General features: G+C 44.5%; 1 protein-coding gene and 1 pseudogene across 1 annotated transcript; one reads left to right on the top strand and one right to left on the bottom strand.

Moving 5' to 3' along the window:
* The first annotated feature begins 436 nt into the window (after positions 1–436).
* LOC139233525 (interferon tau-like) overlaps positions 437–27,317 on the top strand; it is a 117,421-nt pseudogene continuing 90,540 nt past the window's right edge.
* Positions 22,893–26,027, bottom strand: LOC139234001 (interferon alpha-G-like). Its single transcript, XM_070864785.1, is given in 5 exon segments — positions 22,893–23,003; positions 23,112–23,351; positions 25,632–25,689; positions 25,691–25,719; positions 25,896–26,027. Coding segments are annotated over 5 exon segments (570 nt in total).

Raw genomic sequence — 27,317 nt, 5'->3', positions numbered from 1 at the left:
AAGATAGTCACTGATAAATTAAATAAAGCATTCAGGGTAAACATCCTTACTCAGAGAGTAGTGAGTATGTGGAACTTGCTGCCACATGGGGTTGTTGTTGTGTATAGCATAGATGCATTTAAGGGGAAGCTAAATAAGTGCATGAGCCTGTTTCTGTGCTATACAATTCTATATAATAAGTCTCCTTATGAAGATCCCCAATAATGTTGATACTGGCTCTAAATAGTCTCCTTGTATTGCAGTGGTTTACTTGAATAAATGGAGACTGCATTCAATTTTCCTACCATAAGTAGATATTAAAAGCTAGTAAAAGCATTTTTCCATTTATATAACCATCTTTTGCTTATTTTTGTTCACGAACCACAACATTAAAGTGTATTTCTGTTGATGTTAATCACTAGTTTTATCACTCTGCTTTACCTTGACTTGGTTGAACATGGCTTGCTCTTGTATTTGGAGATGTTGGATTGTGTTGGTCTTGTTGCCCGAGACTCTGAGTCTGGGCTGTGAGAGGCTGCAGTTACAGCAGGTTCTCAACACACACACTCTGAGCAAACTGAATGAAATGGTGAGTTTGAACTGATCTTGATCTCTCCCATCTCCAGGATTTGTGTATGTGGAAAATTGTATTAACCGCAGTTTTTCTGTGTTCTAGGGAGGTACACTGCCCCTGCTCTGTGTGACAAGGAAAGGAACACTGCACACCCAATCCCTCAACCCGATTACACTTTTAAACAACTTGAATGTGGGTATCCTGGTCAAAATGTGTGTCTGTTTGGCTCAATTGGTGGCACCCTCATTCTGTCAGAAAGTTGTGGGTTCAAGTTCCACTCCAGATACATGAACACATAAATTTTGGATGACCCTCCAGTGCAGTACTGAGGGAGTGCCGTCTTTCAGATAAGACATTAAAGCGAGCCCCTATCTGCCCTCTCAGGTGGAAGTAAAGAACATATGGCACTATTTCAAAGAAGAGTCGGGACATTGTCCTAGCCAATATTTATTCCTCAATCAACCTCATTAAAACAGATTATTTGGTCATTATCACATTGCTGTTTGTGGGAGCTTACTGTGCACAAATTGGCTGCTGCGTTTCCTACAATACAACAGTGACTACACTTCAAAAAGCACTTCATTGACTGTAAAGCGATGGCCGGTCGCCATAAAAGGCGCTATATAAATGTAAGCCTTTTTTTCTTTCTGTTCTAGCTGTGCCTTGCTTGTTGCCTTTTAAAAGTATAAATAATATTGAGGTCGAAGATATTTAACCTTCTGAATAGTGCCAAGTTTCCCCGGGAAGTAACTGTGTGTATTTTACAGGTCAAAGACAAATCCTGGTTATCCGTTAAACATTGGATCAAATCAACAAGACTTTCAGTCAGTGCCGTGCCCTGGGACTCTGTTAGACTCTGAAAATTAGGAAATTCAGGAATACTTCAGGAAGTTGAGGGAATTTTTAGAACTGCATGTATAGGGAGTTCCTATTTGCTTGTGTTATCCCAAGTGAAGTACCATGTTAATAAACTCAGTGTACCAAAGTCCCGAACCTGCAGATACCTGAAGGCAAGAATGACTCCAGATACTACATGTAGACACTAAGGCCGCGATTTCGCCAACCATGGCGGGTCCGGGATGACCGGGGTCGGTGGCCTGTTGCGACTCCGCTCCTGGCTCCAGTCCGCACCGTGAAAAGAATCTTCCCGAGATTACAATTGTTAAGCCCGCCCTACGAGGTACACAGCCAATTAAAAGGAACCGGGTCTGATAACGTCATTTGATGAAATGCCATCAGCTAGTTTCCTTAAAGAGACCATGACCAGATTCATTTTGACAGTTGTCGTGTCAGTGTTCTGCAGCATTGTGGTTCTGCAAATAATGACACGCACTACACAAAGATGCACGACTGCACCCAGGCTCTCCTAGGACTCCCTGCATATGCTCATGGAGGGAGTCACAGCACGCACTGAGGTACTCTTTCCTTCCAATGGACGGAAGAGACCTCCGTAGGACACCACACAGCCTGGTTGCACATTGTACATAAGGGCACAAACAGGGATGTCATCATGAGGACCAGCCTGCAGTGACGCAAACCTTTCAATGATCTCAGTAGATCACGATATGTTACTGAAAAGCCACAATTAACCTCATCCTACTGTGCCTCTCATTACATCCCCATCACTCTGCCTTCCCTACTCTGCTCCTGCACATCTTTACTCACAACAACTTAGCTTGCACTCATCACTCTCTATCTACATTATCACATCCCATACTCACTAGCCACACCTTACACTTACCCTCAGCCTTGTTCAATCATACCAACTAACAACACACAACGGTAGGCACTTGGGTCTTTTAGCCAATGTAGAGATTCTGCTAATGTGTTGTCAAACATTGAAATCTTTATTTTCAACATTTGCATTTTTGGACAGATCTATTTGCACCTTTGTAACTAGCTTAGTGAAGTGTAGTGAATGGTGAGACATAAGGATACCCCCCACAATGGCGATGAGTGCAAAAATAATGGCTTAGGCATTGCAGAGATGTTTTATGGTGCTGGTGTGGGGTGGTGCCAAACTGATGCATCATGTGGCAGCCATGGTGTACAGCATCAAGTGAAGAAAATCTGGCCATCCCTGGCATCCCGGCAGCAATGTGGTTGGGTGCTGATGCCCTGTGTCCTGTTCAGCATCAGGTGATTGCAGAAAAGGTTAGTGTTGTTGGTGATGCTGGTGTGTTTAGTGATGTTGGTGTTGGGGCTGATCGTGGTGGGATTCTGAGGACCTATGTGAAATCTTTTCAAGGGCACCGAAGCTGTGGGAATAGATGGCAGCTGAAGTTGAGATGACAGATGCGATCTGTCAGTGGTGAAAGAAGTTGTTTCAAGGAGGTGACAGTGGTTAGATAGTTCACTGCAAACACTTTCAACCTGCATATAGCTCAAAAGTGTCTTCCAAATCCTGAAAGCCTCTGAGATTGGAAAGTGAACAGGTGTGAAATGGTAACTTTTATACCACTTCTGCAGCTATCAACTAGTCAAAGCTATTGAGAACCAGACAGAATGTGTTCTGCGAGGGATGTGAATCTCGTAAAAAGCTTGGAAAAATGGTAAGTACCTGGTAAAATTATTTTTAAATACCTTTAAAATACCTCTTAATGATTTTAATTGGCTGCCCCACTGTTTGGTGTCAGGTCGATGAACTGCAGCCAGACCCAGCACTTTGGAAACTGGACAATAGGTTTATTTGTGAAGAATTCATCTGTTGAGTATTTCCAATGAAGTGTGTTAGAAAACACTGGGCCATAATTTGCTCTCGAAATAACTGAGGTTAATAGCACTCACTCTTATTTATGCACAAATGGTACAGCAACTGCACAAGAGGGCGGATGCAAGGTTAAACACAAAAATCCAAACGTTGCTGTCTGAGATGCACCACCCTGCTGTTGGCTTAACAAAAATGACATCTTGCTGTCTGCCTCACCACTGAAATGCAATGAAAGGCGTGATGTTGCTATATTTTCATTGCAGATATGAAGTAAATTTGCCACAGAAACTGAAGTCCTGTCTACTTCAGTCTAAAACCGTGTTAATGACATAAATGTTAGTTACTGCCAGTCAATCTCTATGGCCCTGAAAAATAATTATTATAAGCGTGGAGTCTCATTTCTTCAGGTCTGTTTGGAAGTAGGATCGATGGCGACAAGGGCAGTACAGGCAAATCAGTGTTGAATGCTAACTGTATATTAGGCAGTACTATGGAACGTGTAAATTTTCATGCACCGGTTGTGACACAGGGTGTAAAAAGTGTTTGTTAGAACAGATACTTTGGAATTCGATGGTCTGGCCAATCAAGTACACCGAGCTCGGAACTGCAATGTGTTGTACATTTTCCTGCTAAACCTCGCAAAGTTTTGTCATAATTGTTGCGGTTAAATATAGGTTTAATTACTGTCAATTATTATTCCATGCTTAATAAATCTGTGAATGTCTGACATTGAATGCTGCGAACCCTATTATTTCAAGAAGTAATACCCTTCCCCTGACACAGCCAGCAGCATTTCTCCTGGGGACAGAGGTGGGGGGATGGAACTTCAGGTCAGGGCGGTGAGGCGTTGTTAGGCCTCAACACCAGATTTAGCCTCATTTCGGTGGGATTGCAGTGAAGAATCCAGCCCAATGCATCTTAATCCAAATCTCAGAAAACCTTCCCTTGCTACACCAATGTACCATTTTGCATTTCCCACTCCAGCCATTCTGAGTGAGATTTGCAATTTCATGCTGAACTAGGGGAATTTTCTACCGGGAAGTCTGTAAAATTTTAAGCATGCTCCTACGCCTGATCAGGTCAGTGGTTTGGGCTTCCTATCTTATCAGGTGAGCTATCTGCACAGGAGGCTGCTCATTGGCTGACTATACAATGAGAAATCCCACTCTCTACGTTCAGATAAATTGAAATTGAAAGCGATACTGATTCTGAAAGCGACTGTGAAAATAGCAGGTGATTGGCGAGTGAGTACTGCAGAAATCAGCGGCTTATCTCAGCTTGATCAGTGACATAATACACAGCATCGATAGGCAGGCCTCAGCAGTTCATGCATAGCAGAGCTGGACGTAGTTCAAAGCTATATATTGTAAATTATCTTTTCTTTTGTAATAAACCCAATTACTGAGTTTCAGTTGAACAACATTATTGTTAATCTTTCTTAGATGTTTTTTCATGTCTTCTTCGTGCTTCTTTTGCAAATACTTTTACTATTGAGAGCATGAAGATTTTGGATTGACTGGGTGTTAGGTGACCTGGGACAGCATTATGACCCTTCGTCATAGCCAATGTTCCCTGTCATTTTTTTGGTGCATGGGCCCTTTAACTGGCAGCACAGCCCATTCAGATATTTGCGCATGCATCGTTATCCAGTAATGCCTACTGAGAAGGACATGTCCGTGGACTTTAGTTCATGACAAGACTGGATTCGGCTGATGTCCCAAACAAGGGAATAGCCTGCCATCTGGCTAATATGGACAATGGTCTTTGTGATAATGTATTGGAGGACATTAGCACCCGTAAAATTATATCAACCCTGAGTGCACATAGATCACCAGAACTTTTACAGCAGCTATGAATGATCCATTATATGCTGGTTTTTAAATCCTCTGTGTCTGCACTGATAAAGCACTGGTTCATATCCATGACACCATCCATTCCCAGCGAAATCCCAAACTCAACCTTAACATTGGGGAAATACTAAGTGCAGGCAAGATCCGTCCCTTCAAAGGAGGCTGGAAATTCAGAGGGCACATCAAAAACAAACTGCCCCATGCGCCTTCCAGAGTTTGGTTACCAAGAGACATTTTTGTTGATGTCTTGCAAGTGCTTCTCTTTCAAATACCAGGAATATGTTGGATTGAATCCTCCAAATCGGAAATTTCTGTGATTAAAAGCGGGTGGTTTGGAGCGTGCGGGCATTTAAATTGTTAAAAATGGCACGGACTGCTGCACCAGGAGGTAAGTGGCTTTATAACTACCTCTTGGAGTCAGGGTCCCTATCTAACCCATCCACCCTGAGATTGGAGACACCCTCACAAGGCTTCTGATCACCTTCCCAGGCCTGTGAAACCCATCATGAGGCCTCCCCACTCCAAACCCACTGATGGTGCTGAGGCCGGCCACAATGCTGTGGTGGCCAGCCCTGATCGCCTCTCCCCCACTACCGATGCTCCAGCTGACAACCCCTAGTCCCCCGTCCCCTCACTGATCCCCAATCACCGCCGATCATCGGCCAAACCACCACTGCCAATCCTCGACCGAGCTCTCCCGTGATCCCTGACAGAGCCCGCCTGATCCCCGATCGAACATCCCGCCGAAGCCCGATCCCCTGCTGACATCCACTCCCCCCGGACCGGACCATCCCTCCCTCTCTGCACCAGCAGGCCTACCCACCCGCAGCCTCCCAATCTTGCTGGCTGTGGGCGGGAAACCGAGTGCTCACATGAAAATCAGGCCCTGCTGTTCAAGCCGGCAGGCCTCTGGGACGCCCGGCCTCCTGGGTTATCGCTCACCCCGGAGGCCCACCCATCCCTGAGCCACCTACTTCCAGAAAATTCCGGTCATTGACTAAGGTTCACTCTTACGTTCAATGCTAAATTCAGTGCTACATAGTTTGAGCAAGAGGAACTTAAAGGAGGGGAGAAAATAACTTTGAACATCAGAGGGTAGAAAGAGAACCACAAAGGTATATATCAAAATCATTGAAAGCATGAAAATCATAGAATCATAGAATCTTATAGCACGAATACAGGCCTTTCGACCACTGTGCCTGTGCTGGCTCTTTAAAAGTGCTATAAAATGAATCCCATTTTACTGCTCTATCTGCATTGCCCTACTAATCTTTCCTTTTCAAGTACATATCCAATTCCCTTTTGAAAGTTACTGCTGAATCTGCTTCTACCACCCTTTCAGACAGTGAGTTTCAGATCATGACAACTTACTGCATGAAAAAAATTATCCTCATCTCCCCATGGTTTTTTCCTCTCATTTTTTTTCTCTTAACTTCTCTCTCCTTAAAGGAGCAGATGATGCTGAGTATTATTCCACAGGAAAGCACAATCTCCACTGCCTTGTCCCAGCAGCTGGTGAGCTTGTGTTACTTTGCACAATGAGGCCTAGCTCTTCTGTGCTCTGACCCTAGCCAATTTTCCAGCCTTACGGTCATGTATGAAATTTTGATGATGATGGGGGGTTGGTGTGGGGGTAACATTCCTTTAACCTTTTGGATTGCTTTTTTACCTGTGCATTAGATTTTAATGATTTGTGCGCTCAGACACCCAAATGTTTGTGGGTACACAGCAGACTAACATACAACAAATGGGACAAATTATGAAATTTATTGTTCCAAATGGATACTGTTTCAATCCTGAAATCCAGGTACTTTGTCTGCTGTGACTAACGTGAAATATGGTGATATAAATTGGTGTCTAAGTCAATAATATGCACCTCACAGACAAGTTCTCTCTCGAAGGGCGGATTGGAGACTCACAAAGGCACCTCTATGTCCCCCAGTTTGCCCTGCCATTAATCAGTTTTTCTCTCATTTGCTGCTGACTCTGCTAATACTGCTATTTGAAAATAAAGAGAAAGCTTCCCGTTGGTGGCTTAGTGGCCAAAAGCACTGCGTAGTTTGGAAATGGTCTCTGCTGAGTAAGCTGATCTCTTGGGATAGTCTCAGGCACAGGTCAATTTCCTATAGTGCCACTGGGCTAAAGAATGGGAGAATTAATCAGAGTTTTGCTCTCAAGATTAACAGATAGTTAATTAGATTTGTTTTTCTCTCTGATTTTTTATTTACAACTCAGTATATTATGAATACGATTTCCTACTCTCAACAGCAACACAGGTATGTGGTACCTTCAGCACAGTAAATCCATAATGCTACACAGAGGTTAAAAATGGACTCCAAACAGCAGGACTACAGTAGATATGGCTAAAGACAAGGTGGGAAGGATGAGTTTTGAGAAGGCTTTTGAAGATTTGGAGAAAGAAGGCAAGGCAGATAGCTTTACGAGTAGAGTTCCCACATGTGCACCCAAGGCACTATAAACCCTGCCACTCGCAGTGAAGCAGAGGGGAAGCGGATTCCAAAGGTGATCAGTCACAAGTGCAGAGGGTGCATGTTGCTATGTAGAGCTTCAGGAGGTTGCAGATGTAGAAAGGGGCTCGGACATGAAGAGATTTGTAGACTAGGACATGGATTTTGAATTCAATGCATTGGGAGATGAGGAAGCAATGGAGATTGGTGAGGAAATGGGTAATAGAGAGATGAGACATAGTATAGGAAATGCTGCAGGCAGACACGTTTTGGATGAGTCAGAGTTTATGCTGAGTGGAGTTTATGGGGCTGACAAAAATGTCTTTGGACATTTCAGGGCTGGAGTTGATGAAAGAGTAGATGAAGGTTTATAACATAAGAACATGAGAAATAGGAGCAGGAGTAAGCCATACGGTCCCTCGAGCCTGCTCCGCCATTTAATACACTCATTGCTGATCCGATCATGGACTCAGTTCCACTTCCCTGTCCACTCCCCATAACCCCTTAATCCATTATCTGTGAAGAAGCTGTCTATCTCTGTCTTAAAATTATTCAATGTCCCGGCTTCCACAGCTCTCTGAGGCAGCCAACTCCACAGGTTTATAACCCTCTGAGAGAAGAAATCCCTCCTCATCTCAGATTTAAATGGACGGCACCTTATTTTAAGATTATGCCCTCGAGGTCTAGTCTCTCCTATCAGTGGAAACATCTTCTCTGCATCCACTTTGTCAAGCCCCCTCATAATCTTATGTTTCGATAAGATCACCTCTCATTCTTCTGAATTCCAATGAGTAGAGGCCCAACCTCCTCAACCTTTCCTCATAAGTCAACCTCCTCATCTCCGCAATCAACCTAGTGAACCTTCTCTGAATTGCCTCCAAAGCAGGTATATCCTTTCGTAAATATGGAAAGCAAAAAACTGGACGCAGTATTCCAGGTATGGCCTCATCAATACCCTGTATAATGGTAGCAAGACTTCCCTGCTTTTATACTCCATTCCCTTTGCAAAAAGGCCAAGATTCCATTGGCCTTCCTGATCATTTGCTGTACCTGCATACTAATCTTTTGTGTTTCATGCACAAGTACCCCCAGGTCCCGTTGTACTGCAGCACTTTGCAGTTTTTCTTCATTTAAATAATAATTTGCTCTTTGATTTTTTTTCTGCCAAAGTGCATGACCTCACACTTTCCAACATTATACTCCATCTGCCAAATTTTTGCCCACTCACTTAACCTGTCTATTTCCTTTCGCAGATTTTTTGTGTCCCTATGTTATACTCAGTCCCTTCTTCCAAGTCATTAATATAGATTGTAAATAATTGGGGTCCTAGCAACGATACCTGTGGCACCTCACTTATTACTGATTGCCAGCCCGAGAATGAACCATTTATCACGACTCTCTGTTTTCTGGTATTTAGCCAATCCTCGATCCACGCTAATATATTACTCCCAACCCTGTGAACTTTATCTTGTGCAGTAACCTTTTATGTGGCACCTTGTCAAATGCCTTCCGGAAGTCCAAATACACCACATCACTAGTTTCCCTTTATCCACCCTGTTCATTACATCCTCAAAGAATTCCAGCAAATTTGTCAAACATGACTTCCCCTTCATAAATCCATGCTGACCGAATTATGCTTTTCCAAATGTCCTCCTACTGCTTCTTTAATAATGGATCCCAACATTTTCCCAAACACAGATGTTAGGCTAACTGGTTTATAGATTCCTGCTTTTTGTCTGCCTCCTTTTTTAAATATGGGCATTACATTTGCAGTTTTCCAATCTGCTGGAACCTCCCCAGAATCCAGGGAATTTTGCTAAATTACAACCAATGCATCCACTATCCCTGCCGCTACTTCTCTTAAGACTCTAGCATGCAAGCCATCAGGTCGAAAGGATTTATCCACCTTTAGTCCCATTATCTTACTGAGTACCACATCCTTAGTGATTGTAATTGTGTTAAGTTACTCACCTCCTATAGCCCCCTAACTATCCACTATTAGGATATTTTTTGTGTCCTCTACCTTAAAGACTGATACAAAATATTTGTTCAGAGTTTCTGCCATCTCAATGTTCTCCATTACTAATCTCTTGGTAAAGATCATGACCTGCATGTCATCGTGGAGCAGGCGGAGGATGGTGGCGAACTTTGGAGGCATCCGAAATGGAGGAGGACGCTCTATAGATCCTCGCGGTTGACAGTGTCAAAGGCCTTTGTACCGTTGAAGAAGGCCATGTATAAAGGCTGGTGCTGTTTCCTGCATTTTTCCTGCGCTGCAAAAATCATGTCCGTTTTGCCCCGTAGGAGATGAAATTCACACTTTGACTCCGGGAGGAGCTCTTCAGCCACAGGGAGAAGATGGTTGAGGAGAACTCTATCGATGACTTTCCCTGAGGCTGATAACAGGAAGATTCCTCTGTAGTTGCCGCAGTCAGAATTGTCGGTTTTTTAAAAGATGGTCACGATCACTGCATCTCTGAGATCTCCCAGCATGCTCTCCTCCCTCCAGATGAGAGAGATGAGATCATGTATGTGCGGCAGTAATGCCTCTCTGCCATACTTCAGTGCCTCAGATTCCTTCTCCGCCATACTTCAGTACTTCAGATTCCTTCCGCTCCCATAGCCTTGTTGTTCTTAAGCTGTCTTATGGCTTTTTCTACCTTATGCAGTGTTGGGGTTTTACTGAGGTGGTGGTGGATAGCATGCTGCGGGATGGAGCTGAGAACACTCGAGTCAAAGGCAGAGTCTCAATTGAGGAGATCTTCGAAGTGCTCCTTCGAGCGGGCCCCAGCCCCCAGTCATCAACATCAATAGCGCGGCCTTGGACAAGGTGGACCATTTCCCATAGCTCGGGATCCTCTTACAACAAGTGCAGACGTTGATGATGAGATTCAACACTGCCTCCAGTGCGCCAGTGCCACCTGAGGAAAAGAGTGTTCGAAGACCAGGCCCCCAAAGCTGCCACCAAGCTCATGTTCTACAGGGCTGTAGTAATACCCACCCTCCTGTATGGCTGAGAGACATGGACCATGTACAGTAGACACCTCAAGTCGCTGGAGAAATACCACCAACGATGTCTCCGCAAGATCCTATAAATCCCCTGGGAGGACAGATGCACCAACATTAGCGTGCTCAACCAAGCCAACATCCCCAGCATTGAAATACTGACCACACTTGATCAGCTCCGCTGGGCAAGCTACATAGTTCGCATGCCAGACACGAGACTCCCAAAGCAAGCGCTCCACGTGGAACTCCTTCACAGCAAACGAGCCAAAGGTGGGCAGAGGAAATGTTACAGGGACACCCTCAAAGCCTCTCTGAAAAAGTGCAACATCCCCACTGACACCTGGGAGTCCCTGGCTAAAGAACGCCCTACGTGGAGGAAGTGCATCTGGGAGAGTGCTGAGCACCTCGAGTTACTTCACCGAGAGCATGCAGAAATCAAGTGCAGGCAGCAAAAGATTGTGTGGCAAACCAGTACCACCCACCCTTTCCCTCAATGACTATCTGTCCCACCTGTGACAAGGACTGTGGTTCTCATATTAGACTGTTCAGCCACCGAAGGACTCATTTTAAGAGTGGAAGCAAGTCTTCCACAATTCCGAGGGACTGCCTATGATGATGATGATTACTAATTCCCCATCTCGTCCTCGAAGCAACCAACATTTACTTTAGTCACTCTTCATTTTTATGTTTCTACAGGAACTCTTGTTATCTGTTTTTAGTATTTCGTGCTAGTTTACTTTCATAGTCTATCTTCCTAATTTTTTAAGTCATTCTTTGCTGGCTTTTAAAAGTTTCCCAATATTCTGTCCTCCTACTAGTTTTGGCCACTTTGTATGCCCTTGTTTTACATTGGATACCATCCTTTATTTATTTAGTTAGCCATGGATGGCTATCTTTTCTTTTACACCCCTTTCTCCTCACTGGAATATATTTTTCTTGAGAGTTGTGAAATAGCTCCTTAAATGTATGCCATTGTTCATCTATCGTCCTACTCAATAATCTAATTTCCCAGTCCACTTTATCCAACTCTGCCCTCATACCTTCATATTCTCCTTTATTTAAACTTATTAGGCTGGTTTGAGATCCAATTTTCTCACCCTCCATCTGAATTTGAAATTCAACTATTGATAGAAACATAGAAAGTAGGTGGACGAGTAGGCCGTTCAGCCATTCTGGCCTGCATCACCATTCAATAAGATCATGGCTGATCATTCCCTCAGTACGCCTTTCCTGCTTTCTCTCCATACCCCTTGATCATTTTAGCTGTAAGGGCCATATCTAACTTTCTCTTGAATATATCCGATGAACTGGCATCAACAACCCTCTGTGTCAGGGAATTCCACAGGTTAACAACTCTCTGAGTGAAGAGGTTTCTCCTCATCTCAGTCCTAAATGGCCTACCCCTTATCCTAAGACTGTGTCCCCTGGTTCTAGATTTCCCCAACATCGGGAACATTCTTCCCGCATCTAACCTGTTCATTCCCGTCAGAATCTTATATGTTTCTATGAGATCCCCTCTCATCTTTCTAAACTCCAATGTAAAAAGACCCAGTTGATCCAGTCTCTCTACATATGTCAGATCAGCCATCCCGGGAATCAGTCTGCATTCTCTCAATAGCAAGAATGTCCTTCCTCAGATCAGGAGACCAAAACTGAACACAATATTGCAGGTGCGCCCTCACCAAGACCCTGTAGAACTACAGTAAGACCTCCCAGTTCCTATACTCAAATCCCCTAGCTATGAAGGCCAACATATCATTTGCCTTCTTCACTGCCTGCAGTACCTGCATGCCAACTTTCAATGACTGATGTACCATGACACCCAGGTCTCATTGCTCCTCCCCCTTTCCTAATCTGCCGCCATTCAAGTAATATTCAGCCTTCATGTTTTTGCTCCCAAAGTGGATAACCTCACATTTGTCCAATTTATATTGCATCTGCCATGCATTTGCCCACTCACCTACCTGTCCAAGTCACCCTGTAGCCTCTTAGCATCCTCCTCACAGCTCACACCGCCATCCAGTTTAGTGTCATCTGCAAACTTGGAGATACTACACTCAATTCCTTCATCTAAATCATTAATGTATATAGTAAAGAGCTGGGGTCACAGCACTGACCCCAGCGGCACTACTAGTCACTGCCTGCCATTCTGAAGAAGACGCGTTCATCCCGACTCTCTGCTTTCTTGTCTGCCAACTAGTTCTCTATTCACGTCAATACATACTTCATTATGCACACCAATCTCTGTGTGGGACCTTGTCAAGCCTTTCCCAACTGATTTGTGTGGCAAAGCCTTTTGAGTCCAAATACACCACATCCACTGGTTCTCCCTTGTCCACTCTACTAGTTACATCCTAAAAAAATTCCAGAAGGTTTGTCAAGCATGATTTCCTTTTCATAAATCCATGCTGACTTGGACCGATCCTGTCACTGCTTTCCAAATGTGCTGCTATTTCATCCTTAATAATTGATTCCAACATTTTCCCCACTACTGATGTCAGGCTAACCGATCTATAATTACCCGTTTTCTCTCTCCCTCCTTTTTTAAAAAGTGGTGTTACATTAGCTACCCTCCCGTCCATAGGAACTGATCCAGAATCGATACACTGTTGGAAAATTACCACCAATGCATCCACTTTTTCTAGGGCCACTTCCTTAAGTACTCCGGGATGCAGACTAGCAGGCCCCGGGGGATTTATCGGCCTTCAATCCCATCAATTTCCCTAACACAATTTCCCGCCTCATAAGGATATCCTTCAGTTCTTACTTCTCACTAGACCCTCAGTCCCCTAGTACTTATGGAAGGTTATTTGTGCCTTCCTTCATGAAGACAGAACCAAAGTATTTATTCAATTGGTCTGTCATTTCTTTGTTCCCCACTATAAATTCACCTCAATCCTACTGCAAGGGACCTATGTTTGTCTTCACTAATCTTTTTCTCTTCACATATCTATAGAATCTTTTGCAGTCAGCTTTTATGTTCCTGGCAAGCTTCCTCTCGTGCTCTATTTTCCCCCTCTTAATTAAACCCTTTGTCCTCCCCTGCTGAATTCTAAATTTCTCCCAGTCCTCAGATTTGCTACCTTTTCTGGCCAATTTATATGCATCTTCCTTGGATTTAAAACTATCCTTAATTTTCCTTGTTAGCCATGGTTGAGCCATCTTCCCCATTTTATTTTTACTCCAGACAGGGATGTACAATTGCTGAAGTTCATCCATGTGATCTTAAATGTTTGCCATTGCCTATCCTCCTTCAACCCTTTAAATATCATATGCCAGTCTATGCTAGCCAACTCATACCTCAAACCATCGAAGCTACCTTTACTTAATTTCAGGACACTAGTTTCTGAATTAACTGTGTCACTTTCCATCTTAATAAAGAATTCTACCATATTACGGTCACTCTTCCCCAAGGGGCCTCGCAAAACAAGATTGCTAATTAGTCCTTTCTCATTACACATCACCCAGTCTCGGATGGCCAGCTCTCCAGTTGGTTCCTCCACATATTGCTCTCGAAAACCATCCCTAGTACACTCCAGGAAATGCTCCTCCACCGCATTGCTACCAGTTTGGTTAGCCCAATCAATATGTAGGTTAATATCACCCATGATAACTGCTGTACCTTTATTGCAGCATCCCTTATTTCTTGTTTGATGCTGTCCTGTCCCCAATCTCACCACTAATGTTTGGTGGTCTGTACACAACTCCCACTAGCGTTTTTTTCCCTTTAGTATTCCGTAGCTCCACCCATACCGATTCCACATCATCCAAGCTAATGTCCTTCCTGACTATTGCATCAATTTCCTCTTTAACCAGCAATGCCACCCCGCCTCCTTTTCCTTTCCGTCTATCCATCCTAAATGTTGAATACCCCTGGATGTTGAGTTCCCAGCCTTGGTCACCCTGAAGCCATGTCTCCGTGATGCCAATTACATCATAACCGTTAACTGCTATCTGCGCAGTTAATTCGGCCACCTTATTCCAAATACTCCTCGTATTGAGAGCCTTCAGGCTTGTCTTTCTTACACACTTTGCTCCTTTAGAATTTTGCTGTAATGTGGCCCTTTTTGCTTTTTGCCTTAGGTTTCTCTGCCCTCAATTTTACTTTTCTTCTTTCAATCTTTTGCTTCTGCCCCCATTCTACTTCCCTCTGTCTCCCTGCATAGATTCCCATCGCCCTGCCATATTAGTTTAACTCCTCCCCAACAGCACTAGCAAACACTCCCCCAAGGACATTGGTTCTGGTCCTGCCCAGGTGCAGACCGTCCGTTTTGTACAGGTCCCACCTTCCCCAGAGACCGTTCCAATATCCCAGGAATTTGAATCCGCCCTTCTGCACCACTGCTCAAGCCACGTATTCATCTGAGCTATCCTGCGATTCCTACTCTGACTAGCACATGGCACTGAGATTGCTACTTTTGATATCCTACTTTTTAATTTAGCTCCTAGCTCCCTAAATTCATCTCATAGGACCTCATGCCGTTTTTTCCCTACATCGTTGGTACCTATATGCATCATGACAACTGGCTGTTCACCCTCCCTTTTCAAAATGTCCTGCACCTGCTCCAAGACATCCTTGATCCTTGCACCAGGGAGGCAACATACCATCCTGGAGTCTCGGTTGCGGCCGCAGAAACGCCTATCTATTCCCCTTACAATTGAATCCCAGATCACAATAGCTCACCCACTGTTTTTCCTGAAATGGCTTCTCTCTCCAGCCAAGTATAGTCACTTTGGGTATCCCTTAAGATACTTGCCCTTTCTTTGTCTAAATGCTTCCCTTTGGTAACATCATTCTTTCACGTAGGGTCAACTTCCTTATGTGTGCTGTTGAACTTGGGCTATGGCCCTCCACCATCGCCCTCAATTCATGGGCCACCACTGTACCATCTGACAGTAAATGAATGGTGAGCCAGAATTGTTCCCAACTCAGGACCAGCAAAGCCAAAGCCACCCTATTTAAATCACACCAAAAACTCTATACCTGGCCCCAATTTCATCACCCTGCAAAACAGATACACCTCTTTGGTTACTGTTGAGGGGGATGACTCATCAGGGAAGAGCAGCAGCAGCCAAGTTCATGGCACCATGGGTGGCAAAGCCTCAATTCGGTCTGTCAGGAGATGCAGGTGGATGCACTTCCCGCACATGTAGTCGTCAGGGACACTGGAAGCGTCCCTGACTTCCCACATAGCATGGGAGGAGCATAACACGTGTCCGAGCTCTCCTGCCATGATTTTACCTTTAGATTATCTTAATTTGGCAACAATAATGCTAAACATTACTTACTGATAAAGAAAAGAAAAGAAAATCTTCTCACCAATCACCAGCCAATCACTTATCCTCTTGGCTGTGACGTCTCCTTTCGATTTCTTTCTATTTCTTTTTGCCTTCTCTCCCAGCCGCAGCTGCACCGGCTGACCTCCCAACTGCTGCTGCTCTCCTCGAACTGTTGGGCCTTTGTAGGCCACTCGCCTCACGAACTCCCGCCTCCCGACTGCCGCTGCTCTCCTCGAACTGTTGGGCCTTTATTGGTCACTCGCCTCATGAACTCCCATCTTCCGACTGCCATGTTTCATTGACAATGGTGAGTGGGGGCGGGAGAAGAGCTAGGAGTAGAGTGAAATTATGCTGCAATGCTAAAGGCATTCCTGTGCGAGATAATATTTTGGGATTGAAGTTGAACTCGGGGTCAAATAGATCACAGACAAGTCACATGTTTGGATTCAGCCTGAGTGAGCTGCCAGGGAGGCGGATGAAATTGGGACCAGGTATAGAGTTTTTGGTGTGATTTAAATAGGGTGGCTTTGGCTTTGCTGGTCCTGAGTTGGGAACAATTCTGGCTCACCCTTCATTTACTGTCAGATGGTACAGTGGTGGCCCATGAATTGAGGGCGACGGTGGAGGGCCATAGCCCAAGTTCAACAGCACACATAAGGAAGTTGACCCTACGTGAAAGAATGATGTTACCAAAGGGAAGCATTTAGACAAAGAATGGGCAAGTATCTTAAGGGATACCCAAAGTGACTATACTTGGCTGGAGAGAGAAGCCATTTTAGGAAGTGCATTGGTCATGTAGAAGCGGGGCCAAGCCAGGAGAGTGCCACAGAGGTGAATCACTGAGGAGAAATGGTGAAAAACGATGGAGTTGTAGATCATATAGCACACACCAGAGAGGTCAAGGAGGACAAAGATGGGCAGAATGTCTCTGTGACAAAGGATGTCTCTGATGACCATGACCAGGGCAGTCAAATCTCCAATCTCTGACACTCTTTATCCTGTTGGAAGTGGCAATCAGAGATATTGAGGAATAGAAAGACCAAACTAATGCTGCTGAATGACAGAATTAGTAGATTGGGAGCTTGATCATTTGAGTGTGTGAGAGAATCAAAAGTATTTATAATAAAAATGGCAAAACCAAATGCATTTACAGGCAGGAGAAATAAATACGTTTTCATAAAGCATGCGAGGCAGAAATTATTGACGTAGATTTATTTAAAATCAATGAAAACAGATTCATTAAAAAAACATTTTCTGTTCCATTTCAAGAAACGTATATGGGCCCTGGTCTCGGCGTGGATTATTTCCCAGGCGCAGTCACTGAACCTCTGCAAAAGAGAAATATTCAGGATAATCCATTAAAAATGAACAGATTTAAATGTGGTGAAATGAGCTACATGTCAGTATTCACAGTCAAATATCAATTGTCCCACCTTCTGTTTGAGAAACTTTCTCAGTTTCTTAAAGTATTTGTGAATGGAGGCGTTTCTCCTCGGCCTGGAGACTGAGCCCGGTTTCCGGACACATTCTTCCAGCTCCCCAAGCTGCCCATCCAGGAGAAGACGGAAAGTTTCCACCTTGTCCTGGGGCCATGCGACTGAGCCCAGGTTCATGCAGTAGATCTTGGTGAGGTGACGCAGTGTTTGATGGACAATCTAGATCCTGTCCTTGCTCTGTGCAAAATAGAATGTCATTAGAGCGGATCTGTTCCCATATAGGTTCAGAGTATTTATGGGAAAGGACAAGCAACAGTCCCAAGTGAAACTACTCAACTGGAGGAGGGAAAATTTCAGAACCCAGAAAGAGGTTCTGGCCCATGTGGATTTTATTCAAAGATTCACAGGTAAAATGCTAAATCAGCAATGGGAGTCCTTCAAAGAGAGAAATCTTTCTGAGAAATTTGCTGGGTTTTGTTAAAGATTTAACGAGCAAGGTGGATAAGAGGGAACCAGGAGATGTGTTGTATTTGGATTTCCAGAAGGCATTCGATAAGGTGCCACATAAGAGGTTACTGCACAAGATAAAAGCTCTTGGGGTTGGGGATAATATATTAGCATGGATAGAGGATTGGCTCACTCACAGAAAACAGAGAGTCGGGATAAATGGGTAGTTTTCCGGTTGGCAAATAGTGACGATGCCGCAGGGATCGTTGCTGAGTCCACAACTATTTACAATCTATATTAATGATTTGGCTGAAAGGACCGAGTGTAATGTAGCTAAGTTTGCTGATTATACAAAGATGGGTGGGAAAGCAAATTGTATGGAGGACACAAACAATCTGCAAAGGGATATAGATAGGCACAGTGAATGGGCAAAAATTTGGCAAAGGTGTATAATGTGGCAACATATGAGGTGATCCACTTTCGAAGAAAGAACAGAAAAGCAAATTATGTAGAAAAATTGCAAAGTGCTGCAGTACAGAGAGACCTGGTGGTCCTTGTGCATGAAAAACAATTAGTGAGTATGCAGGTACAGCAAGTAATGCAGGTATTGCAAGGGGGATAAAGCATAACAGCATAGAAGTTCTGCTACAACTGTACAGGGTATTGGTGAGGCCACACCTGGAGTACTGTGTACAGTTTTTGTCTCTGTATCTAAGGAAGGATATACTTGCATTGGAGGCTGTTTAATTGTACATTAATGATTTAGACGAGGGGATTAAACGTAGTATCTCCAAATTTGCGGATGACACTATGTTGGGTGGCAGTGTGAGCTGCGAGGAGGAAGCTATGAGGCTGCAGAGTGACTTGGATAGGTTAGGTAAGTGGGCAAATGCATGGCAGATGAAGTATAATGTGGATAACTATGAGGTTATCCACTTTGGTTACAAAACAGAGAGACAGACTCTTATCTGAATGGTGACAGATTAGGAAAAGGGGAGGTGCAACGAGACCTGGGTGTCATGGTACATCAGTCATTGAAGGTTGGCATGCAGGTACAGCAGGCGGTTAAGAAAGCAAATGGCATGTTGGCCTTCATAGCGAGGGGATTTGAGTACAGGGGCAGGGAGGTGTTACTACAGTTGTACAGGGCCTTGGTGAGGCCATACCTCGAGTATTGTGTACAGTTTTTGTCTCCTAACTTGAGGAAGGACATTCTTGCTATTGAGGGAGTGTAGCGAAGGTTCACCAGACTGATTCCCTGGATGGCGGGACTGACCTATCAAGAAAGACTGGATCAACTGGGCTTGTATTCACTGGAGTTCAGAAGAATGAGAAGGGATCTCACAGAAACATTTAAAATTCTGACGGGTTTAGACAGGTTAGATGCAGGAAGAATGTTCCCAATGTTGGGGAAGTCCAGAACCAGGGGTCAAAGTCTAAGGATAAGGGGTAAGCCATTTAGGACCAAGATGAGGAGAAACTTCTTCACCCAGAGGGTGGTGAACCTGTGGAATTCTCTACCACAGAACGTTGTTGAGGCCAATTCAATAAATATATTCAAAAAGGAGTTAGATGAGGTCCTTACTACTAGGAGGATCAAGGGGTATGGCGAGAAAGCAGGAATGGGGTACTGAAGTTGCATGTTCAACCATGAACTCATTGAATGACGGTGCAGGCTCGAAGGGCCGAATGGCCTACTCCTGCACCTATTTTCTATGTTTCTATGTTTCTATGTTCAGAGAAGGTTCATTAGGTTGATTCTGAAGATGAGGGGGTTGACATATGATGATAGGTTGAGTATGTTGGGCCTGTACAAATTGGAGTTCAGAAGAATGAGAGGTGAACTTATTGAAACAAATAAGATAATGAGCGGGCTCGACCGGGTGAATGCAGAGATGATATTTCCACTCATAGGGGAAACTAAAACTAGGGGACACAGTCTTAGAATAAGTGGCCGCCCATTTAAAACTGAGATAAGGAGAAATTTCTTCTCTCAGAGGGTTGCAAATCTATGGAATTCTTTGATACAGAGAACTATGGAGGCTGGGTCATTGAATGTATTTAAGGCGGAGATAGACAGATTTTTGCGCAATAAGGGAGTATAGGGTTATCGGGAGCAGGCAGGGAATTACAGCTGAGTCCATGATCAGTTCAGCCATGATATTATTAAATGGCGGAGCAGGCTCGAGGGGCCAAATGGCCTACTCCTGCTCCTATTTCTTATGTTCTTATATTCATATAAAGTGGACATAGTTTGGATGCAGTCGAGATATAATCCCACGAGGGGGAAAGGAAGGGCATGCAAATCTAGATCTCCCTGGACGATTAAAAATATAGGGTTTAAAAGGAAACAACAAAATGCCAGAAACTACAGGCCAGTTGGCTTAACGCTGGGGGTCGGATGAGTTTTTGAGACAATAATTCAAGACATAATTAACTGTCAGTTTGAGAAATATGGGTTAATAAATGACAGCTAGCAGGGATTTGTTAAAGACAAATCATGTTGATTAACTTGATTGAGTTCTTTGATGAAGTAATGGAGAGAGTAGTTGACGGTAGAATCGTGATAGTCTAAATAAAGAGCAGTGCTTCAAGTGGCAGAAGAATCAGTAACAAGAGGCACGGATGGTAATTGGCAAAATAATTGGAGGTGTGATGACGGATAGTTTCTTTACACAGCGATTTGTTAGTTCTGCAATAAACTGTCTGAAAGACTGGTGGAAGCAGATTCAATAATAACGTTCAAAAAGAAGTTGGATAAATAATTTAAAGGGAAAACTGTGCAGGGCTATTGGGAAACAGCAGGGGTATAGGATGAATTTTATAGCGCTTTCAAAGAACTGGCACAGCAACGATGGACCGTATGGCCTCCTATTGTGCTGGATGATTATATGTTTCTATAATTTAATAGCTGAAAAGGAAATATGTACACGGCTGTGGGGAGTGGGCAGGCTCGTGGGGTTAATTGGAAAGCTGTTGCAATGAGGCCACATAGGCACGATCGTCATAATGGCCGCCCTCTGTGTGGTATCATTACATGACTCCATGATTGAACCAGCCCAGGATCGGGCAAACCTCACAATTATCACCATAGCTCCGGAGTGAGAAGGTTAGAGGGAGGCAGATGGTTACAGGGATTAAGATAGACACCAGGTACAAGATGATTAGATGTGTTGAGAAGATTTCAGTGAGTCAGACAATTAGAGGGCGTGAAATGAAGGAGTGAGATGGTTACAATGAATGAGATAGAGGTGGTGAGACAGTGACTGGGAAGCAGTTTGCTATGGGAGCAAGCAGATTTTACTGGATTAAGTGAATATACTGGGTGTGAGATGATTAGATGGAATAAGATTGTTAAAAGGAGTGAGATAGTAAGTGAGGTAGTGAGATTGAGATAGTTAGAGGGAGCTTGATAGTTAGAGTGAGAGAGATAGTTTGAGTTAGAGAGAGTGACAGTGAAACTAAATCAGCGAGTTAATGAATGAGATCGAGAGAGTGACATAGTTGAAGAGAATGAGAGAGTTGGCGAGATTTAGATAGAGAGAGTGACAAAGAGCGAATGAAATGTTCTCCTCCCATCTTCACATCAATGGGCGGCCAACACTGGAATCAAATTCCCTGATTAAAGTTCTAGCCCGGATGTTGAACATATTCATACTTTCGATAAAACTCGAGTTTGAATAAAATAAAACAACACTCACCTATAATCCCTCCGAAAGTTTCACCAGATTCAAGGGCTTGGTTTTCAGCGAGAGCCTCTCTCTTACACACTGTCGGGGGATGCGACCACCCTGAGACAGAAAATAATCGCTGTTACTGACAACCTGAGACACAGCAATACTGGAGAACCAGTGACTTTTAATTTGATACAGTTATAAAACTCCAAACTATCTCCCCATATAGTGGTTGTTGGAGGCCCAATAGTCTGGTCCAGGATGAGGACGTCGCCTTCGGAGTTCGTCTGAGGGCGTCTGAGTTCGCCGGAGGACGCTGGAAGTCGCCGGAGGTCGTTGGAGGTCGGCGTTGGACGTGGGAGGTCGCCGGAGATCACCGAGGGACATCGGAGGTCGTCAGAGGTCGACGGGGGATGTCGGAGGTCGCTGGATGTCGCCGGGAGACGTCGGAGGTTGTCGGAGGTCGCCAGGGGATGTCAATGGGTGATGTGATGGGAGCCTGCGGTAGGCCCGTATGGCCCGAACTCTTGGGACTCACCGGAGGCCGTCGGAGGTCGTCGATGGGTGATGTGGTAGGAAGTCTTCGGTAGGCCAGAATGGCCCGAGCTCGTTGGACTCGCAGGTTTGGGAATGGGTAAGGGGTAAGGGTTTGTGTTTACTTGCTTAGAGCCCCTATTAGGGTCTAAGATAACATCTGCTCCAAACAACTCCCACCATCTCTCGGCAACTTGCCACCCCCCATCTCCCCCCTCCCACTCTCTAAAACAATCAGAGATATTGAGTTACAGAAGGGACGCATTAATGCTGCTGAATGATGGAATCAGTAGATTGTGAGCTTGAGCATTTGATTGGGCGAGAGAATCAAATGTGTTTATAATAAAAATGGCAACACCAAATGCATTTATAGGCATGAGAAATAAATAGCATTTTGTGTAAAAACTGTAGCATTTTATTGTATGAAGATATCAGGACAATAAAACTGACTCAGTTCAGGTGAGATGAAGAGTAACAGTAGTATGATCCGGGTGGGCCAGTACACAGAGCTGACACTGGAAAACCAGCAAGTGGAATAAAGTGCCCAACAGAGCAAACCTGAGATGAAACTTTTCATTGTAGCAGCTGCCAGTCCATAAAGGACGGGACAGATACAGCATTTTCCTCAGACTCGCCCCAGTGAAACATTTAACATTTCGTCACAGGAAAATATACTCAGTAATAAATATCAATAAATTAAAATAAATTATTAAATATTGAACAAGATCAAGATATTTCTTGTTCTACATCAGTCACTTAGCTGCAATGCAATATAATGTCTGTAAAAATATAATGATTCTTTTATAAGTAGAAGATAATTTAAATAAATATTAATCATTCCCAGTCTGTACTAAACATGTCTTTGGAATGTAACTATTTTATAAAATTCAATAATTTTAAGATAAATAATTATGGTTGTCATAATTAAACACCTCTATGGAAAATCTTGAATTTCTCTTCTGATTTTTGCCGTGATGAAAAGGATCTGCTGTAAACGGGCCCTCGTCTCAGCCCGGATTATTTCCCAGGCGCAGTAACTGAATCTCTGCAAAAGAGAAATATTCATGAAAATCCATTGGAGAATGAACAGATTTAAATGGGGTGAAATGAGCTACATGTCAGTAATCACACAGTCAAATATCAATTGTCCCACCTTCTGTTTGAGAAACTTTCTCAGTTTCTTAAAGTATTTGTGAATGGAGGCGTTTCTCCTTGGCCTGGAGACTGAGCCCGGTTTCCGGATACATTCTTCCAGTTCCCCGAGCTGCCCATCCAGGAGAAGACGGAAGGTTTCCACCTTATCCCGGGGCCATGCGACTAAGCCCAGGTTCATGCTGTAGATCTTCGTGAGGTGACGCAGTGTTTGATGGACAATCTGGATCCTGTCCTGGCTCTGTGCAAAATAGAATGTCATTAGAACGGACCTGTTCCCATTTAGGTTTAGAGTATTTACGGGAAAGGACCAGCAACAATGACAGGTGAAAATATTAAACTGGAGGAGGCTAATTTCAGAACCCAGAAAGAGGTTCTGGCCCATGTGGATTTTAATCAAAGATTTGCAGGTAAATCTTTAAATCAGCAATGGGAGGCCTTCATGGTGGGCATAGTTTGGATGCACTCTAGGCACAATCCCTCGAGGGAAAGGAAGGGGCTGCAAATCTACTTCTCCCTGGACGATTAAAGCTATAGGGTTTAAAACGAGACTTCAAAAACCCAGCAAATACAGCCCCGTCAGTTTAACACTGGGGAATCGGATATGTATTCGAGACAATAAATCAATCCATAATTAATTCTCAATTTGAGAAAATTGGCTAATAGATGACAGGTAGAACGTATTCGTTAAAGGCAAATTATGTTTGATTAACTTGATTGAGTTCTTTGATGCAGTAACGGAGAGAGTTGATGACGGTTGAATAGTGATATGGTGGGCAGGAACATCGGCGGGGCGCAGGTACACTGGAGGAGCGGGAAGGTAGGGGTGGATGAACCATGAGAGATTGTGGCGGAGGTGCTGCAAATGTTTTTGTGACAGAGAAGCGGTGAGAGATCGTAATGAAGGAACGGTGAGAGATCGTGGCGGAGGTGCGGCGAATGTTTGTGGCAAGAGGAGTGGCGAGAGATCATGGCGGAGGAATGCTGAGATCGTAACGGAAGTGCAGTTAATGTTTGTGGCAGAGGAGCGGCGAGAGATCGTGGCACAGGAGCAGTGAGAAGTGGCGGAGGTGCGGCAAATGAGGGTACAGGGCCCAGAAAAGCCGAGGCCCAGGGGCAGCACTGGCCAGCCCACACTACGATATGTGTGCGCACTAGGTCCGTGCAGCAGAGCAGGTCTTCAGTCATCCTGGTTAACCATTGTCACTAGATAAAGGCTCTGTCAAGCCCGTGTGGTGGCTGATGTGCAACGGTCATCACACGTTAAAAAATCCACGCACAATCCTCTTCCACCCCTTCAATTGGAGTTCAGGACTGGAACATCGGGTTCTTCATTGAAACATCTGTGCACACATGTGGAAGCAAGTCATCCTCGTTCGAGGGGCTGCCGATGATGATGAGTGATAGGCTAAATAAAGAAAACTGCTTCTAGTGGGAGAAGAATTAGTAACAAGAGGGCATAGTTGGTAATTGGCAAAAGAATTGGAGGTGTGATGACGGATAGTTTCTTTACACAGCGATTAGTTAGATCTGCAATAAACTGTCTGAAAGGCTGGTGGAAGCACATTCAATAATTTTCAAAACGAATTTGGATAAATAATTCAATGGGAAAACTGTGCAGGGTTATTGGGAAACAGCAGGGGTGTGGGGTAACTGTTATAGCTCTTTCAAAGAACTGTCACAGGAACGATGGGCCGCATGGCCTCATATTGTGCTGGATCATTATATGCTTCTTTGATTTAATAGTTGAATGGGAAATATGTACATGGCTCTGAGGAGTGAGCAGGTTAGTGGGATTAATTGGAAAGCTGCTGCAATAAGGTCACATAGGCGCGATGGGCATAATGACCGCCCTTTGTGCGGGATCATTACATGACTCTATGATTTAACTAGCCCGGGATGGGGCAAACCTCACAATTATCACCATAGCTCCGGAGTGAGAAGGTTAGAGGGAGGCAGTTGGTTACAGGGATTAAGATAGACATCAGGTACAAGATGATTAGAGGTGTTGAGAAGATTTCAGTTAGTCAGATAATTAGAGGGCGTGAAATGAAGGCGTGAGATGGGTTACATTGAGTGAGCTGGAGGTGGTGAAATGATAAGAGGAAGTGAGACAGTGACTGGGAAGCAGTTTGTTATGGGAGCAAGCAGATTATGCTGGGTTAAGTGACGAGAGGCGTGAGATGATTAGATGGAATAAGATAATTAATGGGAGTGAGATAGAGTGAGGTAGTGAGATTGGGATAGTTAGAGGGAGTTTGATAGTTAGAGTGAGTGAGATAGTTTGAGTGAATTAAATAATTAGAGAGAATGACAGTGACAGTAAATGAGCGAGTTTACGAATTAGATAGTTAGAGAGAGTGACATAGTTGGAGAGAGTGAGATAGTTCTCCTTCCATGTTCACATCAATGGGTGGCCAACTGTGGATTTTAATTTCCTGATTAAAGTTCTGGCCAGGATGTTGAACTTACTCATACTTTCGATAAAATTCAAGTTTGAATAAAATAAAACAACACTCACCGGCAATCCCTCCGAAAGTTTCACCAGATTCAAGGGCTTGGTTTTCAGCGAGAGTCTCTCTTACACACTGTCAGGAGATGCGACCGCCCTGAGACAGAAGATAATCGCTGGTACTGACAACCCGAGATAGAGCAATACTGGAGCATCAGTGACTTTTAATTTGATAACGTTATAAAACCCCAAACTATCTCCCCACATCTGACTTTTCACAACAAACAGCCCCTATGTGGTTCGGATCCGGCTCGGGATGCAGGTTAAACTCACCATTTCATTCAGTTTGCTCAGAGTGCGAGTGTTGAGAACTTGCTGTAACTGCAGCCTCTCACAGCCCAGACTCAGGGTCCCGAGCAACAAGACCAACGCAATGCAACATCTCCAAACACTCGCCAAAGCCATGCTCAACCGACTCAGGGTAAAGCACCGATCTGAAGGATCAGAAGCCGAGCGGATCCGGGTTCAGCTCCCGAAACGGTTCTTGTCACCGAATGAAAGTCTGGAAGTAGAAATGCAGCGGCTTGTGATCCGGGAGCGGCCGCCTGTGTTGCCGAGTTATGTGGGAGTGCGGCTGGATACAGCTGGGAGCGGGCACTGCCATGCTGGCAGTTTTAATCGGTGGCATTACATTCCAAAAGTGAAATCGGGCTGCAGGAGTTTTGGAAGAGCGGCAGGAGAGCAAAAGTTTGTGCGGTTCCTGTCTAAGGTGAGGAATCCGAAAGCTTGAGATTCCTGAAGCAGCGACTGGAAAATCCCCGAGAGAAGATCCCAACCAGCGCTGGGCTCCAGCTCCGTGTTGTGTGGATTCGGGTCCCCGGGGCACTAAGGTGGTGCAGAGGGAGGCTCTGTATTGGGGGAGTGTGGACATGTGTTGGGGGGCAGTATCTTATAATCCGGATTACAGTGACACGGACAGCGGGAATCCCGGGGCCGCGGATTTTAGTGCTGACATCCGGCTCCAGACATAGCGGCTCCATTTTAAACCCGCTCTCTCCCCGGTGTGTTCACATCGCGCTGGGACTGTTCACACTTCGCAGCTTGGACATTGCAGAGAGCCCGGCTCACAGCCCAGGGCACCGCTTGATGCCCGCTGTCACCGCCCGGAGTCCCCTGTCCGAGACTCTGCTCTTTAAGTCGAAGTTGTTTCTCATTTCTGGGCTGTTTCCTGGAGTCATTTTGAGATTTTGTTTTAAAGAATATTGAATCCGCTTCGACTCTGAGTCCGAACATGATCCCGATGCCTTTTCTTTCACCGTTTTTTTTGTCTCTCTCCCGGGAAAGTGTCCGTGTCAGTTTCTCTCTGGAAATGAGCCTTGTTCCATTGGAGCGAAAGCGAAAGTGTCTCAGGGAAAGTGACGAGTTTCGTCATTTCGGAAAGTGAGGATTGTTTGTAAACAGACCGGCTCAAACTGAGAGGGGGAGAGAGAGCTGGGAAAGGTTTGGGATATCCGGGATTTCCCCGGTTACACAGGGAATGTCACAAAATCACTCTCAGCTGTAACCGCGAACAAAAACTCCCGTCGAGTGGCTCTGGGACTGAGATCCCAGGAGCTCTAGGTGTAGACAGCGGCAGCCAGTTATTGTCGCTTCAGTTAAACTATCAGATTGCAGCAATTTACAGAGATCATGTGTTGGTGAGAATCTGTTCATCAAATCTTTTAGTTTGGGCATATTTCACTGAACATCCGAGGC

This window comes from Pristiophorus japonicus, chromosome 21, assembly GCF_044704955.1.
Source record: "Pristiophorus japonicus isolate sPriJap1 chromosome 21, sPriJap1.hap1, whole genome shotgun sequence".
In the NCBI taxonomy this organism is placed as follows: domain Eukaryota; kingdom Metazoa; phylum Chordata; class Chondrichthyes; family Pristiophoridae; genus Pristiophorus; species Pristiophorus japonicus.
This window is presented reverse-complemented; position numbering and strand designations above follow the sequence as displayed.